The 24,587-nt window shown below is 37.0% G+C and overlaps 1 protein-coding gene across 1 annotated transcript; it reads right to left on the reverse strand.

The window, feature by feature from the left end:
• Window positions 1–448: 448 nt before the first annotated feature.
• Window positions 449–24,373, reverse strand: LOC140145797 (glutathione peroxidase-like). The gene is made up of 7 exons (XM_072167475.1): window positions 24,217–24,373; window positions 17,770–17,867; window positions 11,730–11,877; window positions 8,670–8,815; window positions 6,770–6,794; window positions 5,344–5,403; window positions 449–2,887 (listed from the first exon to the last, which is right to left on the reverse strand). Exons 1-7 carry the CDS (start codon window positions 24,331–24,333, stop codon window positions 2,849–2,851), a joined length of 633 nt encoding a protein of 210 aa, XP_072023576.1. The 5' UTR covers window positions 24,334–24,373; the 3' UTR covers window positions 449–2,848.
• Window positions 24,374–24,587: the final 214 nt, after the last annotated feature.

A 24,587-nucleotide genomic window follows, 5' to 3' on the forward strand; every position in this document is an offset into this window, starting at 1 on the left:
TTTGAATGAAAAAAGAAAGCTTCTCAAAAGTGTCAAAATTTACATCGATTGTTCCCTCAAAGCACACAGGTTATGAATACAGGGTGGCACAATAGTCTGTAGGAATTGCTTTGAAGGAGGAAAAAATAATCAAAATTTGCAACTTTTGAAACTATCTCTTGTCATTCAAATGCGTATATGTTGGAGGAATAAAGAAGTATTGTACTGATCGTACCGATTAAGGTCTCAAAATTCTCTATTGACCACTTAATTTTGCCATTTTAGTTTTAGTGTCATCAAGAACGTACTTCAGGGATGTAAGTTTTCTGTATTTTTACAGAATTCTGTAATTTTTGTAGTCCAGATTTACGCAATTTCTTTTATTTTCAGCCCATTTTGGGCTTTTTAGCCCGAATTTACACGTTTTTTTCCGTATTTTCTCTTCAGGGTTACTTACATCCCTGGTACATGTTTTTAAGTGTCAGGATACCCTTTGTGCACAGTATAGAATAATAGGCTATTCCAGTTGAAATCCATACACCCCCTATGGAAGACATGACCTTAATCCCCACACAGGGGGTGTGAATTTCAAATGGGGTTACCTGAATGGGTAACTCTATTTGAAATTCACACTCCCTGTGTTGGAGACTAAGGTCATGTCTTCTATAGGGGTTGTATGGATTTCAACTGGAACAGCCCAATGTCACATTTTACAACATTAACTAAACTGCTTGATATGGGCTACTCCATTTGAAAGTCACACCCCCTCCAATACAATTAAACAGTTTCCATAGTTTTAGCCAGCCAGATCGAATTATTTTCATCCAAAACAGTAGAAAAGTTATGGAAGATTGTGAAATTCCAACAAACTTTCCCTGATAGGGACAAATTGTGTAAAATCTGACTGGATGTCATCACTTTAACATAGTTCACAGTTTCAAGATGAATGTGCAGCCCTTTCCGCCTGGATTGACCATGCAGATCGACTGGAAATGATGGCTGATCATCTTCTACAGGGGGTATGAATTTCAAATGGAATAGCCCAATTGGTGCAAGGTGAAAATGTCCACTTTACATGACAATATAGTCTATTCAATGTAAGGTGGAGCATGACCCCATCCATTAAACCTTATGTTATTTCATCATGTTCAAAGTCATATTCCAGCTGAGATTATTTATACTTGATACCGTTAACGTTCACCTAATGGCGCACCTGGGCTCCCATGCCTTAGGGTAAATTTCATGTACAAATAGAGAGCTACCCCCTCTAAATATCCCAACAAGAATTAAGGGTATGTGCCCTTATTTGCTAGTGAGATTTTTATGGGAAGGCACTTTTAGTTTGTGTCTAAAATTCCAGTAATGTCAAGGGAGCCCATAGCGCCATTAGGCGGACATTTACGGTATTAGTCTCAGTTTATTATCCTGGCTTGTGCATTTTGTATGTATGGTTTCAGTGTTTTACACAGATGAGATTACAAGCTGTCAGCGTATGTCCTTCCGGTTGATATTGTTCTAAACAATGGCAACCGAACGGAACCAGATGGAACCGCTGGTATCCCTAAACTTACTTACGGTGTTGGAGATCATTTAGAGAAAGATGGAACATGATTTTGAACAGGATCAGCAGTGGATTTAAGGTTGTAGCAGCAATGACTACAATTATAAACTATTGGTGTTTTGTGAATAATATAAACATTTTGCTCTTGGAACGGGGTCACAAGAGATAATGTTCCTGAAATCTTGTTTTGGGTTTTTTTTTGATAAATTGTCAAATAAATATGGGTTCAGGAAAGTGGCCAGATAATTTTGTTGTAAAAATGAAATAATTTGTTTTTCTTATACCGTATAATGGCAAGATATACTGCAGTCATTGCAGATACAACCTTATTCCATGCACTAACATGAAACATTTCTGATGAGTTTAGGGAAGTATAGATCCATATGGCATAGCTGTAATGTAAATAATGAATAATGACCGTACAGATTAGCTTACTGGTACTCTCTCCTCTAAAAATCCCAGCAAGAATTAAGGGTCTGTGCCCTTGTTTGCTGGTGGGATTTTTTTACTGGAGAGCACTCGTGTCTAAAATTCCAGTTACGTCAAGGGAGCAGCCACATATGTGTTATTTATAGGTGAATCTTTATGATATGAAAGGTATGTAAAACTTGATGAGCCTGTAAAGCTACAGGCTATTTTGATGAAAATATTGAATTTGTTGAACTTTTTGGTCAAACTTGTCTTTATTTATAGCTACTGCCCATCCACCTTCAACCTGGCTGGGACAAGTTATTCCAGTTGAAATCCATACACCCCCGTGGAAGACATGAGATTAACCTCCCACAAAGGGGAGTGTGAATTTCAAATGGAGTCACCCATTCAGGTAACCTCATATGAAATTCACATTCACTGTGAGGAAGATTAAGGCCATGCCTTCTACAGGGGGTGTATGGATTTCAACTAGAACGTCCCATTTCAAATAAAACACTATTTTCTCCCACTTTGGCACCAGAAAACGTTACACGAAGTCAAAAAGCCTCAAACTGCAGTTTTGCAAACTCGGAGACTATCAGAGTAGTGTTCATTCCAGGTCATGGCCACACATCACAGAGCTGCTGAAAGCTCTCAAGACATCAGCGACAAAGGCTCTCAAGATGTCAGCGGCAAAGTTTTTTAGTCTTTTAATTAAAGAAGAGGTTAAAGTTTCATCTTCTCCCGGAGATATTGAATTATAAGTTGCTTTCTCAAGAGTATCTCACAATACGGAATGGTAGAATTGACAGAAGTGCAGGGGTTTTTGCATGGTTACGGTAGCCATGGTGACACCTTCCCTCCACTCATCAGACATGGTTATTTGTGTTGATATGTTTATTTTGCTAGTTCAGCTTCTACATCCTTTACTGTATCCTGTAACCAAACATAAAATAGAAATTGACTTTATACCACATTTACTTCGCAAATTTGACTTGTGCCATGTTTTATGTGTAAGCCTATGGATATACAGGCTGTATCAAAATGATTGGTACCCATCAGTTTTTGGTGATTGTCAACCATGCTTATGATAAATATGTACAACATTGCCTCCTCTTGATGACCAGGATTGATAGTTTTTTGACCATATACAATGTCATCTATAGATAAGGTAGCTCCTATGTTGCATTTTCATGTGGCAGTGTTGTCCATAATCACTATAAGATATGGGTACTAATCATTTTGATGCAGCCTATATTAGCCATTGACGTCAAAAGAAACTCGGTTGTAATCAGTTTTTGGCTTCTTTATTTTTCTAACACTCACTTCAAAAGCGAAATTTTTAGAGGCCTCTGGGAGCAAAAAAAGTCACCAATCCGAACCCATACAAAAACAAACGCAATAAATCTGTCAAACTTCCTATTGCAGGAAATAATGTCCATTCAAGGTTCTTGTGACATTCAATTTCCAGATAGTTTATTGCATGTCACACAATCAATTTTCATGTTTGTTTGATTTCCAAAACATGGACTGTATTTAACATAATTTAAGGTGATCTTAGTGTGTTTAACTTTAAAGCTCTGAAATGAGTAATTTTCAGAAGTGTACCAATGGGAGGATGAGGTGATAAAAACTGACCACAGTTGTAATATGCATCTTCCTTTGGCTAGGATTTAGGCCACAATTTCCACGGGTGAATGGGACAATTTGGAAATTTTGCCCGCCCCCTGGCTTAGCCTCGGTATGCCACAGGTAATTGTGTGGCTCCTTATAGCTGTTTCACATCATTACAATGTCTGTACAGCACTTCAAGCCATTTCAGTGATTTCAGTTTGTTTTATAAAATACATATTTTCGCAACCAACCAACCCTTACTTTTTGAGCGACATGCAACCCTAACCAAATGTTCAACTATTTTTCCATGGCCCAAAGTTGAACACCATGGCCAGCTATAGCAGCTTCCTGGCTTGATCTGCATCAATGCCTTTAGCTGGTGTGCACATGAAAGCAATATTGTAACATGTGCTCAAGCAGTTGCCCGATTTTGGAACGTTCCATAATGAAAATACCTCATTCTGGGAACCCATTTTGATTGGTTACAATGAGGGCTGTATCATGTATTGAGTCAATCAGAGACATAGTAAGGATACTGTGAACCAAAACAGCCTCATTTGCAATGGCAGAGTTCAATAACCTCCATTTGATAACCATGGCTCAACATTTGACCTCAAGTTGTGGAGTATGAGTTTGGGTAACCAAGACATTCAAAGGTCACTCTATGAGTATACAAGCATATTGGGGTATAGAACTGTGTACTGAGAGATGAGCATGATTGAGATTCTACTGCATGTCTGGTCCAAGCCTGACTGGTGCAAACAGCATTATCATCACTTCTTTCTGCTACTATAAGGCTCTATAGACTCTAGAGGCAAGTCCTGGTTCAAAGCTGAGAATGTTTTTCGAAATTTACATCCAACTCGCCTGCCATTGTTTTTACATTTTACTTTTGCCAAATTCAGCTTCAATATCTTTAACACAGTCCTGTCAACAAAATAAAGGTATGGTATAGATGCTAAAATTGGGACAAAATATGACAAAAATAGTACATGTACATAATGTTTTAGGGGAATTTCAAGCTAACTCAATTTCTCCATGAGAGTGTTCTAAACAACTGCCAGGGTTTGAACCTGCAACCTCTCGAGCTAACGTGACTGCATTAAGGTATCTCACATATGTGACACGATCTGGTCCATGGGGGCCAAAGGAGGCATTTTTGAAAATTGAAAATTATTACATTACACATAAAATAGTCTTTCATTTACTGAAAACACCAAAGGTCTAGCATACTTGGTTCTAAAGTTATGACGTTTTTGATGCCTACCTTCTTATGTATTTGATTGTCCACATTTTTACCTCTATCTCAGTTTCAAATATGCCACTTTTGGCCCCCATGGACCAGATCATGTCACATATTGTCAGTTTATTTCCAGTCTCTCTCTCTCTCATTTGTGACCTTGTAGTTTCTCACTCTCAATCTCTAATTCCATTGCTTTCTTATCCACTTTCTCTCTCATATTCTCTCTCTGCTCGTACAATCATGACTATTACATATGGTATGAATGACTGAACTATCATAGGTGTTTCAAGTATTTTTTTGGCCAATGTTGAATGTACCTGTTGCATTCATGTAGCATACCAAGTGTGTATGCAGTGTCATTTGTGTGCATGCAATCTGGTATATGCGATGCGCATGTGTTTATCATGGATTCACAAGCATTCCGAGTATTTATCCAAGAATTATTTAAAATACCTACATGTATAGTATTATGATGAAACCTAGAAAACTAGAAATTGAATGTTGCCTTTGGTTAGATCTGATATTGTATACTTACAAGTGGAGCAGTTGTAGGGCTGTATCTCTTTACAGGGATGCCTTGTTTGTTCACTAAGAACTGCAAAAGGAAAACAAAAATAAGTACATGAATGCTTTTATTCAGCATTAAACAAATTAGATTAAAGTAAAATGAATACAAAACAAAATGCATTTTTGTAACAATGTAAGGATAAAATATATTTCTTTACAGGAATGTATCACCCGCCATGTACTGTGTTTCCGTCGTGTGGAGTTACACTGTATACCTGTGACCACTCAGCAGCTGCAAATAAGACAGCTAGCTACCAAGGTGTCACAGATCGATTTTCATTGTCTAAATCAATATATTATTGAAAAATAACACTTTGATGTTTTGCAAAAGTTCATTCTACAAATCATATACACGAATCCAATTGCACGCATTCCTGCACCTCAATGGCTGCCAAAGTTGGGTCCCCGTCGGCTCCATCTCACCTAAAATGTGAAATGATGCGGCCTTGGAGGGTATTTTAAACTGCATTCTATCACCTGTGTTACTCGTAGACAAAAGAATTATGACAGTGTACAACACAAAAGAATCTAACATCGAATTTTAAGCGGCTTTAATCCACCCAATTGGGCAGTCACTACACCAGTTTGGTGCATGCGGGGACCCGTCATGGCCGACCAAATCCTGACCATGACTTGGCTCGTTGGATTCGTCTATACTTTGAAAACTTGCTTGATTTATTGTTGTTAATGAGTTATGTACATTTTACAAAAGTGTTGTTGTTTCAGCCCTCTTTAAAACATAACTCAAGAACCACAGAACCTATAAAAGTATATCTGTAATATAATATTTGAATTCTTCTACACACTCGCCAGGTGGTGTATGACGTGCATTCCCTAAATTCAGTAAATTTTCATCGTCAACCGTGTAATTGAATGGGCTTATTTTGACATTTTAAAACGCTTGAAATATCACAAACAAATAGGCCTATGTTGATAAATAATATAAATACAGGCTAAAACCGTTGGGGTTCGATAATGAACCCCACAAAACTAACCGAGTATATGGAAAATGCCATACGGCCGGGCGGTTTCACGAGTTGCCGGCTCGATCATGTCATCCACCGCCTGACACTCGCTATGAAATGATCAATGCAATTTTTGCAAAAGCTCACTACCATTCGCAAGATGCTGCGAACTACTAAATGGCAAGTTTAAAATAGTTGCTAACCTTAAGAGCATCTGCTAATGCCATGGTCAGTATAGCTAGCCACATCTCCAGGTCTTGGTCAGCCAAGTTTTGTGATATTTTCTTTAAAAATCAAGAGCTATCTTTTCCACTGAACCAATACTTATTGAAGCCCTCAAAAGCCTGATATAAATAATAATGATGTTTATCATGTTTTGCAAATAAATCCTTCAATTACGTTATAAATGGATGCCTTTTTTTCACTTACCTTGGTAAAGTTCCATTTAATTGCACTGTAAGCATAAAAAACATAAACAAAATATTATGATTAATAATTAACTCATTATCCAATCCCATTGGATGTCATGCATAAATTCAGTTTTTTACATAATATTAATATTAAATTCAGTTTTTCACATAATATTAATATAAAATTAATTTTTGTAATTATTATTAATATTATGCGATGCCACATTCAAAAATTTGTGGTGAATCTGTCCATACTAGCAGTCACTTTTTAGTACTGGCAATAAAAACTTATCATTTTATATCCATTATGTGATCAAGCTGAATGTTGCTAATAATGTTATTTTGATTTTGAGATAGCCAAGTATTCAACTTTCTTTGTATTTCATTGTTGTGAGCAAACTAATGTTCATATCACTAGTCCAATGGCAAACAGTAAAATAAAGCTACATGAATAGTCTGTAAGGGGTTCAAATTAGGGTTTAGGATATTTTAGGTTAGTATTAGAGGTTAGGGATAGTGTAAAAGTTAGGGTTTGGGATACGATTAGGATTAGGTTACAGGTTAGGGTGAAGTTTAGGCTTATGGTAAAGATTAGTTTATTGGGCGTAAGTTATTGGGTTTTTGGATTAATGACCCTTCAGTAACCGGGACAAAATGACACATGAAATGAAAACTGAAAATAAATTTTGATTTTGCTCAACAAATTGGGCTATTCTAGTTGAAATCCACACACTCCCTATGGAAGACAATCAAGACATGATCTGAATCTCCCACCAAGAGTTGTAGTCACCTATTCAGGTAATCCCATTTGAAATTCACAATATCTGTGTGGAAGATTAAGGGGTACTACACCCCTGGCCAATTTTGTGCCTATTTTTGCATTTTTCTCAAAAATTATAGCGCATTGGTGACAAGTAAGATATGTATATTATAGGGGCAAGGACTGCAACTAAGTATAACTACTGCACTGGAAATTTTATTTCAGCACAGACAACAGTTGTGGAGTTACAGTCAAAAATGAGGGAAAACTAATATTTGATCAATAAATCAATAACTACTTGTCTTAAGATGCTGAATTTTCAGTGCAGTAGTTGTAATTTTTGCCCCTATAATATACATATTTTACTTTTCACCAATGCGCTATAATTTTGAGAAAAATGCAAAAATAGGCACCAAATTGGCCAGGGGTGTAGTACCCCTTAAGGCAATGAGGGGGTGTATGGATTTCAACTGGAATTATAGTCCATTGGTCAAAACCTGTGTTTCTCATTTGTGAACCAATTGCAGGAAATTACCTCATCAGAATGCCTGAAATCCTACAATTGTAGGAAAACTTACAAGCCTGTATAAAAATTAGGAAAAAAAATGTTGTGTTGCCCTCTAATGAAGAAGCATTATTTAATATTTGTGGGGATTTTTTTAACTTGACCGACCGACCCAACCTTCCCATTTTTTTCCTCTTGAGGGCAACACAACAATTTTTTTTGCCTTAGTCAATAAAAAACTAAAGGGCTGGTTTACTAAAGTTATTGGGCATTTGTCAGTATTGGGGGGGGGGTAACAACAATATCAAATACAACAAACAAAACAATCAAATACTTACAAAGGGGCTACACCAGCATATCAAGTTTTAAATAAACAAACTAACATTTACCTGCTCATAAATTCTTTTAGACTTTTACCGTATTCGTTCCATTAAACACCCATTCTCCTATCAGCGCCCACCCAGTGAATTTACAACTCTATTACTATTAGTTTATTAACTGCTCAAGCAAATCTGAATCGTAGTATGAAACATAGGACACACTGATGATGATAAATGAATATTTTGGGCCTTTCGTTAAGCACCCTGGGCGGTTAATGGAACAAATATGTTAGATTACCAGCATATCAAATTAACAACAACAACCAAAACTTACTTTCCCAAAAATCCCTTTTGTTTGTTCTTGAGGTATTGATACAACGGGGCTGTGGTGTTGCCATTCACATCTATCTTGCTGAACATGTCAAATTGTACTCCATATCCTGAAGCAAATTCCTTGATTTCAGCATCAGTGCCTGGCTCCTGAAATAAATAATCACATCAATTATAAGGTTGGCATAATATAGACTGACGCCCTCAGTTGATGACTGTAAGACTTCAAGGTAAATTTTGTTGTCTGACCTTCCCCCAGAATTGGGGGAAACTGAGTCTGTGAATTGGTGAGGAAGCTCCGCCAGAGCAGTTCTTGGCTGCGATATATGGGGTGAACCAAACCAATGCAATGCAATACAATGTAATGTAATGTACAGTACAAGGCGTATGGGATGGTTATAATACATCAAAATGACTGATGTAATTTGCAATCAACACTAGGGAGGCACTTTTCTTTGTCTTGCGTAAAATGTTCGTGCCAAAATCAAAAGCTATCTGACAGTTGAGTAAATGTAAATCCATACACCCCCTATAGAACTGGACATGACCTTAATCTTCCAAATGGAATATAAACATCACAAATATGGCCAATTTGTCCTGGTATTTTGGCAAGTGGTACAAAACTAGAAGTTGGGCTGGTTTAGAAAATAGCACATAGTATCTGAAGTCAAAGTAGCCTGCCTCAGATGTGCAGACAGGTTCTAATTTACACACTGCACCTGTCATGTGTGGTATGATAAGATTCCTGCTAATTGATTACATGAAAAAAATGATGGAAACCCTTGATATGAAGGACATGGTACCTATGTTCTGACATGAATCATGACATGGATATGAACACTCAGGAAATGGACACCTGCCTCATCTCACTGCACCCTGGGACTCAGCCAGCTGCAGCCCTGGCTGGGTATTAAGCCAATAGTTTTTCTTGGTGTTGTGTCATTTTGAAGCAACATTTGCAAGTAAGAAATCATAATTTTATGCTGTGTTAATGCTCTTTTTTGGCTATTAATTTAAGACTTTTTTCAACATATGAATTCAACAAAAGTTGCTATTCCTTTGGGTCATACATAAACAAACATTTACAAAAGCTTATTATCTAAGAGGCGATGTCAGTAAAAAATTCCCCTTTTCACAAAAAAAAAAAAAAAAAAAAGGTTTACGGGGAGACCTGAGATGTCGTAATGCCAATGCGCACATTGTAATTCAAATGCAGCAATAACAATGTTTGTTAAACGATGTGCACATTGATGTGACGTCAAGTGAGGACATCTCAGGTCTACCCACAATATCTAATTGCTTATTTTCCTTTAAAAATGTGACCATCCACCACAAATGAGGCCAAAATGTGACCATCCACCACAAATGAGGCCAGAAGTTGGAAAATGTGATTTTGAGCTACAGTGCAAAATATTTAAATATTTCACATTTTGAGAAAAATTGGATTTTAACAGATTTGAAAAATTTCATAACACACTCTGCAAAGTGACACAACTGTATTAAAAATAAGTTAAAAATTGACATTTTAAGGAACTGGTTTCAACAAACATAATAGAATTTTGAAAACTTAAAGTGCAGCTTTCTCAGTGTTGCGTTCTGTTGTAAGGCAAAATTAGAAGAAACCTAACTTCATTTCAGGATATCGTACAAGGTTGGTTGAAATGTCATTTTGAAGCTTAGGTATGATCTATCTAAATCTGTAAAAATCTCAACTTTGTGAAGGGCCAACTTTGATCTGGGCTCATTTGTGGTGGACAGTAACAAATATGCCAATAATAGCACAATGTGTGAGTGAGGTGACTACAACATTTCACTGCATATTGGTGATGGTGAGTGAGAGACATCAGTGCAAACTATAGATAGTTACAAGCCACAAGATGGACATAGATCTATAAACAAAGATACAAAGTCCATGGGACTACACATGTACGCACATGTAGCTTGCATTTGTACTTTCTAAAGCTAAGTATAGTTTTCTTGCTGTAGCCTCATTTGGCTACATCATGATGAAAAATGGCATATGTGACATGATCTGGTCCATGGGGGCCAAAGGCTGCAAATTTGAAACTGAGATAAAGGTAAAAATATGCTAGACCTTTGGTGTTTTCAGTAAATGATAGGCTATTGTATGTATAATGTAGTAATTACGGTAACTCAATTTCCAAAAATGCCTCCTTTGGCCCCCATGGACCAGATCATATATCACATATATTCTTTTGGTAACTTACAAGGTATGCAAATAAGGCCCTTCACAAGTAATTCTTAGTTTACTGTTTCAGATTTGACAAAAGGCACACTTGGGTAACTTTTAATTATTAATTACTTATTGTTTTCTTTATTTTTGAACGATTGGTTTCTTAATTTTGGATGCGGGTGGGAAACGGTAAACTCAAAATCAATTGCGATGCCTAATAATTGCATGATTTATGAGTGATCAGATCTAATGGGCTATTCAAGTTGAAATTCATACACCCCCTGTAGAAGATATGACCTTAGTCTTCCACAGAGGGGGTATAGATTTGAAATGGAGTCATCCATTCAGGTAATCCCACTTGAAATTCACACTCACTCTGTGGAAGATTAAGGTCATGTCTTCTATAGGGGTGTATGGATTTCAACTGGAATAGCCCATTTTGGAGCAGACAACACTGAATGGGTGACTCCATTTGAAATCCACACTCCCTATGTAGGAGATTAAGGTCATGTCTTCTATAGTGGGTGTATGAATTTCAACTGGAGTAACCATTGTGGAGCAGACGACACTGCATGGGTGATTTGAAATCCACACTCCCTATGTAGGAGATTTTAATCTTACAAGATCCTGTATTCCATAGGGGGTGTATGAATTTCAACTGGAATAACCTATTTTGGAGCAGACGACACTGCATGGGTGACTCCATTTGAAATCCACACTCCCTATGTAGGTGATCAAGATCATGTCTCCCACAGTGGGTGTATGGATTTCAACTGGAATAGCCCAATTCTATTCTTTGTGATGGTAAGAAGCATCAGTGCAAGTAGAGATAAGCGGCAAGATGGACACATATCACACAGGTCACCTTACCTGACTAGCGAACTGATTACAGGGAAACCCAAGGATACGAAGTCCCTGGGACTCAGCGTACTTAGCGTGCATTTGTACTAGCTGAGTGTAGTTTTTCTTGGTCATGCCTCATTTTGACGCAACGTTTACTATTAAGCAAACGTGGCCCCTGAGTGGGTAGAGAGAGAGAGAGAAAACAATAACATGTTAAGTGTTTGTTAGTGTTGTTTATAGCGTTGCAAGAGTTTGCTTTGATGGTTCAGACATTTTGACAGAATTTTGCTTTCGATTTTATCTCAAAAACACTGATAATATTGCAGCCTGATGACATTGACACATTGAAAAATAATATCCTAACTCTTTCGGCTGCTATGTGTCTTTTTTTTACATAGCTAGGAATAAATACTACACTCATCTCATGTGGAGGTCACTTCAAGTCATATGGTTTACATGTAGGAATGATCTATGTATCCATAACCATGTGACTTAAGGTCCGTTCATACTACCACCGCATTTGCGATGCGTTGCTTTGCGATGCGGTGCGTTGTCGCACCGCATCTACTGCATTGCGATATCGCAATAAAGTTAAATACATTTTAACCTGGAAATGCGATGAATTGCGTTGAGTTGCGGCAAAAAGTAATCGATATATCGGCATCGCAAGCAACGCATCGCAAATGCGGTGGTAGTATGAACGGACCTTTAGGGATGATTTGAAGTGACCTGCACTTGATGAGACGAGTCTGGTATCTATTCCTAGCTATTGAGAAAAAGAGGCAGCAGCCGACAAGTGCATCATTTTGATATCGATGTATTTTAAATAAATTTATAAAAGGAATTTTTAGGACATGAATGGTACTCATCCAAATCAACCAAACAGTAATTATATGATAATGGTAAATAAATAAAGGTGTTACTAAAGTCGTCAATTGATGGCTTTCTGTAAATTTTTTAATATTCCTGTCAAAATGTCTACAAATGTCCACAAAGCGCCCTCATGCTACGTACCCTATAGACTCACCTGCTTTCCGAATTGGTTACAAGGAAAGCCCAGAATGCGTAGACCCTTCTCTGCGTAAGTAGCGTGCATTTTACGAGTTGGGTGTAGTTCTTTTGGGTCAAACCTCATTCCGACGCAACATTCACTACTAGACATACAAAGCCCCTGGTGTCGATTTAATATGGGAGGAAAAAAGTACTGTGAACTAAAATTCTGACGTCTAATATAGACATGCAAATGTGTATATCAGGGGTTCCGAAGCTGTTTTTTAGTTGACCCAATTTTTGCCCGATTTATCTATCACAACCCACAAGTGGCATATACCCGCAGATGTCCAGGGGTAGAGGATGGGTGAGAGTGGCATATACCCACAGATGTCCAGGGGTAGAGGATGGGTGAGAGTGGCATATACCCACAGATGTCCAGGGGTAGAGGATGGGTGAGAGTGGCATATACCCACAGATGTCCAGGGGTAGAGGATGGGTGAGAGTGGCATATACCCACAGATGTCCAGGGGTAGAGGATGGGTGACTGAGAGTGGCATATACCCACAGATGTCCAGGGGTAGAGGATGGGTGAGAGTGGCATATACCCACAGATGTCCAGGGGTAGAGGATGGGTGAGAGTGGCATATACCCACAGATGTCCAGGGGTAGAGGATGGGTGAGAGTGGCATATACCCACAGATGTCCAGGGGTAGAGGATGGGTGAGAGTGGCATATACCCACAGATGTCCAGGGGTAGAGGATGGGTGAGAGCAAAGTTTGAGTTCTCTTACTAAACTTTACAAACACAATCAAATTGCACATAATTTGCCATTTTTACTTATAAAAAAGATGCAGCTAAAATTTAACATTTTCAAATACTGGCTATTGGTAATTAAATTGCAGATAGCGCAAGCAAATTTTGATAACACAAATGCAACTATATGTGATTTATAGTTGGGGTTGTTACATTTTCTTTGATGTTTACATTTTTAATGCCAGCTTTATGATTTTATTTTGAAAGGGGTTTACTAGGTACTCCTTTTCCAATAACACACAACCCCCAAAAGGGTCACAACCCACAGTTAGGGAACCCTCGCTGTATACATTTTACTTTTATCCATCATGCACATCTGAGTCAGAAATAAGTAGGCAAGGCACAATCTGTAATTTTTCCAAATTGAAACAAAAATGTCAACTAAATTAATAATTTTTATCATTGATAGGTTGAACAAAGTAGCTTTTGAGAAACTAATTTCAAGATGTCTGACCGGCTGACCCTGTTTCTAACATCTATTCTGATTGGCTGTATATGTGTACATATTTTTCTAACATCTTTTCTGATTGGCTACATAGCTCTAATATTAGGGATGACCAATGAACCATCAACTTGATTAGAACACTCCCATAGACATGCAGGGAGCTCAACTGTGCAGTGCACTGCTTGCACAGACATTTCTAAATTGATCTCATTGTTTTATTTTTCAATATTTTTCTGTAAAAATTGGGGAAGTTAATGCCAATTATATTTTGTAACTATCTTGCAAATTACAGCAACATACCGGTAACTTATTTAATTTTCCTGTAAGTGCGAATCAAAATTGGTCCATCACCACACTGACCACAGTGCGGTTAATTGCCAGTGGCTGAGTTCAGCACTGCTCAAGAATGGCACAAAATATTCATGTCAATAATTTCAGGTGAAAAACGTGGCCTACTTAGCTGAAATTTGGCAGAGTTGCCAGTAATACCTCTATCATACCCTCTGTACAAAGGTTAAAATATTGAACAAGTAGATCTCGAGTTAAAAATTAAATCACCAGCTTCCCTTTGGAATTTCCATATTCCTTTCGAATCATGCTAAGAAGACACCTTTCTGAACACAAATGTGAAGTTTCGTGCTCATTTGATGTATTTTTCACCTGATTTCAACCCTAAACATTTTCTTATATTTATACCATCTGCACTGACTTGCTGCTAAACACGCACAGGAGCTGTACTTTTAAACTACATGTACGCGCCTAATCAATAATGAGTCTTTCACTCCATTGTTAAAGTATTGTGCTCCCTGTAGCATATGGAGTGACCAGGCCCTGGAGTGTGATGGTTTTGTAGCACATGACAGTATTCATTCAAGCCTATCAAGGTCAGTTATTAGCCACTTGCTGAATGGCTGGGCATTATCAGCTATCAAAGAGATACCTTATGCTGCTGCCAATCACAATAGAGGTTAAACATTTTGTAAAACCCCAGAAGTAATATCAGGACAAAGCTGTGCATGTTGGTACTTGATTGTTTGGATTCCTATGTTGAAAATCCCTTGTAGTACATTAGTATTTTTCTTATGTGTAGTGTATATTGTTGTGGAAAAAAAGTTCACCTGGACTTTAGATTTTGTGCCACTTTGGCCATTATAGATGATTTTTGGCAAATGTTTTCTAAAAGCATGATTTCATGCCTCGGTTTGAAGAAATACTTAATGCTATTGACTAGTAAAGTGCCATTTCATAAGAAACCCCTTTGATACTTTCACAATATATGCTTGTTTCATGTTTGCATATGTGACACGATCAAGAGGAATGAGTCGGATGTCGCTAATATTGATTTTGAGATATTAGCAAAGAAAGTGTTAAAATTCTTTTGTTTTATATTGTTTTCAGCGCTTGATAAATTGACATAACTTCGCAAAGAATCGTTGTATCAACATGGGGTTTTCAGTTTCTGAAAGCTCTAAATGTCCTTGTTAGAAACATGTGTAAAACTCATTTTTGGCCAGGGTCGACATGTGACTCATTCCCCTTGATCATGTCACATATATATATTAAAATAAAGAAATATAAAAAGGTAAATATATGCTTATGGTCATTTTCACAGTAAAGGGTGTAACTTTTGATTTTTTGGGTCAAAATTTCAAACCACTTAAATATGTTTCTGTTTACTGAAATCATGCATAGAAGCAACTTAAATTCCAGTAAAATAATGTTTCAAGGCTTAAACCTTTTGATTTCTAATAAAAATTTGACATTTCCATAACATTTTGGTTAAAATCTAAGAAAAAATGTATTTTACATAACCTCAGAAAATTATGACATGAAAGCTGGAATACATGTGAAATCCCATTCCAAAGTAAGTCAACAGATATAAGTTAAATTTTATACCATGTTTTGCTATGTTTGTAATTGCAGTTTTGAAAATTTTTAACATCAAGTGTCATTTACAATGGAAATTTCCAAACCTTAAACATATTTTTTAAGTTTTAATTGGGTTCCTAAAATAATTTGAATGTCTAATTTCATGTATAAATACTACTTGATGAAAGGAACCTCCCAGCCAAGTTTCACAGAAATTGGAGTTATTTTTTAGAATTGGCAATTCAAGCGATTTGTGTTTCGGAGGCTTCAGTTAACAACACAGGTGATCATAAAAGTAAAATATTTGGCTAACCACTACAAGTTGACATAAAAAATAGGTAAAAAATATCACAATTACCAATTTTCATGCTTTGCTTCTAAGTATTGAATTTCAGTTGTGACAAAAATTAAATTATCACAGCAAGTCATTTTTTTTGTTTTGTTTTCTTCATGTTAACAATTGTTAAACATTGCAGAAGTAGTTTTTTTGAAAACAACAGTGTTGGGATCATCTAAGCTGTTATTTTCTTGTGTATATTGAATCAATGATTCTATGCAGCAGATATTGTAGATTTATCACATGTTAATTTTTTCACCCAGTTGTTAAGTATGGTGTTTTTTGCATGTGAAGCCTCGAAACAGGCTTTTTGGATATCAGTATATTTTTCAAACATTAACCATAATGTCAAATTTTTTTTTAAATTTATGACATTCTGCACATATCAAGTAATAATTACAATGCAGATATCAGTATGAAACACACCAATTTAGATATGCATAGATGATAATTAATCTTCTTGTTGTTTCGGAGGCTTCATTTGTTTCGGAGGCTTCAATTGTTAACGGAAAGTTTGTATTGGGTCCCATTTTCAAACGGTGATATATATCTCCACGATTTAAAAACATGTGACTTGAGGATCTACTTTGCTACATTTTGATAAATAGATTTGATGAGCTCTTTTATTTATATTTGCACAAGCTTGCTGAACAGTTTGTTTGGAGGCTTCAAAAAGTTAACGGAAAAAGCGGCTCTTTGAAGTCAAGATTTTATAAAAATTTAAAAGCTTGCAAATCGACTAATTTTTGTTACCCATTTCAAGTTAAGATAACAACTGTTATGAAGAAGAAGTGAAGAAATAACCAAGAATTATGAACCAAAGCTACACCCACAAAGTTTGTTAACAATTGTTAACGGAAAATGAAGCCTCCGAAACGACAAATATCGAAGTCCGGTTCTCAAAAATACAGGGCTGTTCACAATTAAATCTAATGTGGCAGTGTTTACTGAACATATGACTGTACTTTCAGGATAAGAAAAATTATCCATGAACTAACTGAAGAAAACACAGGGTTTTACAAAAATGTTACTGTTTTTATAGTTTTTCAAAATGGCAATATTAAGTACATTTAAGCCTGCTAAAACTGAGCGCAGTAACTCCCAAAGCTGATTATGCTACCCAAGGTAGCTGCTAACTAGATGACTTATGTGGCCAAAAATCATGGAATTCTGTGGCTTTATTAGAACACTAAGAATCAAAATGTTAAAAATCCAAAGTTACATGCCTTTACCGTGAAAATGACCTTATACCAATTTTGCTCACATTGCTATATTTAGACTTTGTCAATTTATTTCGTTCAATGACCGGTCAGAATGGGAAACTTTGAAAATTCATAATTGAAAAGTTTTTGACCGATTTTGACCATTTAACCACCAAAATACTTTTGTTGATGAGTTCTTTCCAGAAAACAATCTTTTGTAGCAATAGGGGCAACATGAAATTATGATGGTCATCCCTACTAATATTGTTTACAACTCTACATGAATTGTAGACGACCACATTCCATTGAGCCTTCACAGGGGTGAAATTTCTCTCAAACTAAATTTAGGAGAATCATTGCGAGCATTACTATTCATCAAATTTGCAGCCCTGCTTTGGCCAACTTACTTGTATTTGTCTAGACTAACACTGTTACCATCGATATCCTTCACTGTGAACTCGTAGATACTCCCGGCTTTCTCCGGGTTAGACGGACCGCCTTCAGCCTGCAAACCAAGAATAGATTCCATGTTAAAATATGTCAGATACATCATGCTGATGATAATGTCGTACAATTGCTGGAAAGACGCCCTCAGCAGATCGTACAAAAAGGTAGCCATTATGGCTCCAGATGACACTCCCTGTGTTCTATTTGGGAGTGTTTGACTGTCCTCTAGGATTGTACTGACCACTAGTAGTGACCAGTGACCATTATCAAATGGCTTTTGATGACTGTGTTGTCCCAAGGAGTACTGTCCATGGTGACACTACTGACCAATGACCAGTGTGACTCACACACTATGAGTCTGGGCATTGGGTTATTCCAGTTAATATCATACACCCCCCTATGGAAAACATGACCTTAATCTCCCAAACAGGGGGTGTAGATTTCAAATGGAATCACCCATTCAGGTAACCCTGTTTGAAGTTCACACTCACTGTGTGGTAGATTAAGGTCATATCTTCCATATGGGGTGTAGGGATTTCAACTGGAATAGCCTTTTTTTAAACAATTATATTAAAATTACAAAAATACACAAGGCAGCCTTTGGATTGAATTTTACTCGGAGAAGATATCTTACCCTTCCCAGAATCCTTTGCAACATGATGCATCACCTCCCTACATCAAATGAGACTCGGGACTATAGTATTACTTTTTGTACAGATTCCATGTTTTCAGGTCGAGAATAGACTGGCTAAACATGGGTCGATAGTCAAGAAAGAAAACATATTTTGCAAGATCTTGATGTACTCTGTTCAATGAGGTAACTTTTCTCCAAGGGCTTTAGCAGCCAGCCGTGTAGGGAGTGTTTTACATGTACACACCCAAATTTGTAAATACACACCAAGTTTTTGCCAACATGGCCTATAATTTGTACACAAATCTTAAATCTACACACCCATTTTTTTTAATTTACACACCCAAACTTTCAAATCCTGCCTATAAGACCCTGCTTTTGTCACTATCGACGCATGTTGCACTAGAAAGCAAGTCGGTACATACAGAAAATTGAAATGGAAGAAATGCATTGTGGGAAGTGTAAGTGCCCAAAACTCAGTTCTCATAAACTTTTTCAAAGTTTGGTGCAAAGCACCACACACCCCTAGCCAAATTGAGGCTGTGATTCTTCATATCCCTGAATTAGGAAAGTGGTGCCATGATTTTCTAAACTTTGCATGGCAAAATAATCTATTTCGGTGGCCAAAATCACAGCGTTCGCATCACTGTACACACACAAGAGTGAGATGATAATTAATGCGACAGGAAAAAAAGGAAATATGATTACAAATTAACTTAATTTAATTATAACTTACATAAATCACAAAATATACACACACTATGCAATGTACATGTAGTGCACATTACAAGCAAATTATAAGAAAAGGACAATGTCCTTTTCTGATTTAAAAAAAAGGACACATATCAGAAAAGGACATTTATATCTGATTATAATAATTAGTCATGTGGGTTGATGGTAAAAAGCTGATTCATTGTGATATTCCAGTTGAAATCCATATACCCCTATGGAAGACATGACCTTAATCTTCCACACACAGGGAGTGTGAATTATAAATGGGGTGAATACAATGGGTTATTAGTATTTGAATTCTACACCCCCTGTGTGAGATATAATAAGGTATGTTTACCATCTAGGGGTGTATGGATGTCAAATAGAATAGCACATTTAACTGGTTATAGATTTCATTATTAGATATATTCTGTTCAAAATATTTTCTAGTAGGATGTCTAAAAAATATAACATTAATTTATTTGATAAAAATTAAGAAATTACTAACTAAATTAAATGTTTGTTCAATTCTGATATTTACAGTCCGTTTTAAAACTGACTCAGTATACCCAGCTTCATAAGACAATCCAATATTTGTGATTCTCTCAAAATCATCAAAGAACTATGGGCCCAACTGACCCAGATTTGAATTACATTATGGATTCTTTTGTCTAACAATAAAAGTGACCATTTTGCGTAAATCTTCATTGGCCATAGTAAATTTGAAGACTTGGTGCACACAATGATATAATTTGTCTGTTCATTGAATTCACACAACCAGTTTCTGTTCAAACAATGAAACACATTAAATTCAATCTATAAAAAATGGGTCATACCATACATTTTCTCCTAAAGAATTCGCCATGATTTAAAATGCTTTTATCTAAATTAAGAGTATTGTCCTACTGATCAACCAATGGTTTTGCTTGACACCCAAATCAAAAACAAACAATTAGGCAGCAATGCCAAGGAAATAATAACAAGGCGACCTCCTGCTTTCCCCATTCCTTTTTAGTATTTATGAACCTGCAACAACACATGGTGACCTGTCAAAATGACTTCCATAAATGTTGACTGTACCCACAAAGTTTCATGCCCATACGATAGGTTTTACTAATTTGACCTCATCTGACCCATGGAGCGACATAGAGTAAGTCTGATCAGTACTACGGTGCCAATCTGGAGGCGGGTTAGTGTAGTGGTCTTCTCACTCGCTTCTCACCACTGTGGCCTGGGTTCAATTCCCTGCGGCGCCACATGTGACTTTGGTTGCCGATCCATGCTCGTCCTCGCAGGATTAAATTTAGTAGCCTCTGAGCACTATTGGGATTAGCCTGGCTTCGGCCGAATGTTATAAATTAAATAAATAAATTTTCTAAAATGGTGACGCCCAGGGCTTAATTACAAATTCGTCAATTTATCAATATTTCAAGAAAATTTACCAAACAAATGGATACTGTTACAGTTACTGGAATTATGAATGCATGTCATGAGTATTGAGTGCAGTTTTACAAATTATTGAAAATCCTCGAGTTGAAATTTGAAATCATGGAAGAAAATTCAATGTAAGAACCTTGTGAGTATCATAAGTTAGTCCGAATTTAATAGTGCCGTACTATATTACGCTGTCTTTCCTATTCGGCGAGGATGACAATTTTGACCTCCTCATCTGTTTACAAACAGAGAGGTAGACAAAAGACTGTTACGCCTAGTCCAAACACACAAGTAGCCTATCAGAAGGATGGTCCACAATAGCGTGATTCACGTACCGTAACATGAATAGGGATTAAAAAGCTGTCAAGTAGAACCATGTGCTTCTTTTATCCAATTTGCCATCAAGATTTCATATGGAAACAGTTCAGACCAGACACGAGCCAATTCTACCAAAAAGCGGACAGCCTTATTTCTACAAAATGTATAGATCTGCTGCGCATTCAAAATGCATTATATTGCATCGTAATGTCATTTGTGTCCTACCATGCTATAAATTATATTTACACAACATGAACTCACATGTTTTCAAGCAAATTCGCCGATAATAGGTGATCAAAAGCGATCGGAATGTTATAAGTACAGATCGCATTCAGCTTACTTTGACAGATGCTCTAGTTTGCATTGACAACAGATTCAATGCTTTAGGAAGCAGAATATTTTTTTCTGTGAGATATGCCTTGGTGAAAATCACCGTTTTGGTCAAAAAAGGGGTCAAAAAGGGGCATTTTTGGGAAAAAATTCTATTTTGACCCAAAATTCATCTTCTGACAAAAGGGAAACATGGTTTGACAAAAACTTTCATCCTTTACACATAACAATTCCAGTTTACTTATTTGCTGGGAGAAAGCACTTTTTTGTTATAGCTTGGGAAAAATCATTGTTTTTGCCTAAAATGGGCCCAAAATGGCCGAAAAATTAGCACAAAAATCACTTTTTACCACCTTAAAATTTGAATTTTCATACAAAATTTCACAGATGGTCGCATGTCGCAAGTTCGTACCGTACCCTAAAAAGGTGGAGGTGTTACATTTTTCTAAATGGGGCGGAATGACAAATGTTATACTGCAACAACTCCTTGACCTATTGAGCTAGATGAGGTCTCATTTTAAAGCTGAAGGATGGGGTAAAAATTGTGGAAAATGTCAATGAAACAGAAGTTTAAACAAAAAAAATGGCAGCAGTTTACATTTGAAATTGCAGGGGTGGAGGAGCAGGTGGGTCAGGAGCAGGTGGGTCAGGAGGAGGTTGAGTGTGCTGAGTGAATGGGAATATTGTTTTTTGTCATACCCAGACATGTTTTGCAATGAATATCTTTTTAAACAATACATAATAAGGAGCTGTTTTAAGAATTTAATTGGGAGTAACACATCAGAGTATTGTTCTGACACATTTAAACATTTTCAGTATCAGTAGCCTACTTGTAAAGTGGTACGCTCATTTTCATGGAATGCACTTGTAATTCCTTATGTATTCTATTGTTTTCTAACATCGAATTTGAAGAAACAGCATTTTGCCATATCACGCTTATTAGTCACCCTACTATGCTAAAAGTATACATTTTCTGTGGTGAAATTTGCTGACAAATTCAAAATTTGCATTCAAAATTGAGTAGGTTGAAGTGTTAACAAGTTGTCCTTAAAAATTAAAAAAAATAATTAATTAATTTTACGTACTTTTTACGCACCCTGTATACAAGACGCCTTTTATTGAAAGAGTCATTTATTGACTCCATGATGTTCACAATCATATTTGGAACATATTCTGATACAAAATATTCCAAACACTCAATTTCAATGATGTGCAATGTAAATTGCTCTGATAATAGTCAAAAAGGAGAAAAATGCATTTAAAGTTTCAAATTTACATTGAATCCTGTACATTAATTAGGCGGAAACTGTCCGTTTGCAAAAAGCGAAACATATTTTTTTCTTCAAAAGTCATGTTGATTAATAAACAGGGTCAAAACCTCCAAAATATCCAAAAATCATTTTTTGGTAAGATTTTGGCCTGTAACGCAAAATGGACCACCTTCTGACATGCGACCAGATGTGTTGAAAATGATAACATACCGTACATAATATTCAACAAAAATTAGATTAAATTAAAGTGAAAACAAAAAATTATCAAGTCCCCCCATGCACTCCTATATGGTAAGTCTTATCAGAGAAAATGGAGAAAATAGCCCAATGTTCTGATAGTAATTTCGTCATAACTTCATTTGTACAGTAGAAGATTGGTTTTGGTGTCAAATTGTTTCTGAGTTCAATTAATTTGAAATTTTTATGCCTGTCCCTATCATGGCCCTAGGCTGTGGTGAGGAAGGAACAACTACATGTTCGGGCTAGCTGAAATCATGAAATACAGCAAGATAATGTAAGATAGTAATAATTATATGTAAACCTGTATTTAGCATGTTTAGCGCATGAGCGAGTATCTCGAGCTAGTTCAGACCTAGCTCGTTCACGTAGCGGTTGCGTTGTCCCACTGGCTAAACGTACAAATGTAGATTGCCTGGCGATCGGAGTGTTATTGTCAAGAGCACCTCGGACTAGTTCAGACCCAGAACACGATCATGTCAGAACAGAAATTAATATTTTGTTCTGGGACTGAATATTCGGAGTCCGAATATTTTATTTATCTCGGAACCATACGAATATTTTTATTTTTTTATTTTTCGTGTTATTTCACTGAATAAAAAAATGTAAACAAACGCTGACCATGTGACTGAATTCTGCAATGACTTAACCTGATTGAACATGTTGAATGTTATGTAATGCATGTCACCAACTCCCGTAGCCCTAAACATCAAGACTACAAGTTGTGCAACCAAACACTTGCGGTGGTGAAGTCTCATCCTTATCTTGGCGTCCACCTCCAAGATGACTTGGGCTGGAATTCACATATTGGACACGCAACATCCAAAGCTCGTCGTATGCAGGGAGTCATAAGCCGCAACCTGTATTCCTGTCCACAGAAACTCAAAGAAACAGCTTATTTCAGCCTCGTAAGACCACATGTAGAATACGCGTGCACAGTGTGGGATCCACACCAGAAAAATCACAAGACCAAAATCGAAAGGGTCCAGCGCAACGCAGCCCGGTTTGTGAAATCAAACTACGAGCGCACCAAAGGCACAGTGACGAACCTCCTGCAAGATCTAGGGTGGCAATCACTAGAGGACAGAAGAAGAGCAGCCAGATTGACCCTCATGTACAAGATTACCAACAACGAGGAGGACATCCCCAGTGATCACTACCTGACACCAGTAACCCGTCCCTCTCGTCGCAACAATTCAAAGAGTTTTTTACAACACCAAACACGTCTAAGCAGTCACAACCAATCTTTCTTTCCAAGAACTATTATTGATTGGAACTCCTTTAATACAGGAAGACATTGTAAAAGCACCGTCTGTACAAGGCACAAGCCTTCAAAAGTCATCTATCAATTTTAATACTCCTAGTTCAGCCAATATATGAACTGAACTGAAGCTGAATGAAGTTCAAGTTTTTAGATCGTAAACTATTTTTTTACAAAAAAGAAATACCAAATTTTAGGAAGCATTCTCACTTACCATGTTACAGAATGAGTGTGATAATCGAGCAACAGCAGATAAGCCCAAGGTCAGTGGAAAAGTGGGTGTATGTTTACTTACTGCATGACCGAGCACACGCAAAACTCCACTGTACATGCTTTATTGAGTGACTCTGCTGAATTCTGCGACTTCCAAAATGTAATAGCGCCCTCACCTTTTAAATTACGAAAGTGCGAAACACAAGTGATGGCGGTATTTCATTTTACCAAACGGTCCTGATCGAACGGCCCTGAACAGACCCTGGCCTCTGGACCCTGGCCAAGCAATGCACGCTCAAAGATCTTGGCATCATCATCCAGTGGCGTAGCTAGGGGTGGGCAGGGTGGGCGGCTCGCCCACCCTGGAAAAAT

The sequence above is a fragment of the Amphiura filiformis genome, chromosome 2 (genome assembly GCF_039555335.1).
Source record: "Amphiura filiformis chromosome 2, Afil_fr2py, whole genome shotgun sequence".
NCBI classification, from domain to species: domain Eukaryota; kingdom Metazoa; phylum Echinodermata; class Ophiuroidea; order Amphilepidida; family Amphiuridae; genus Amphiura; species Amphiura filiformis.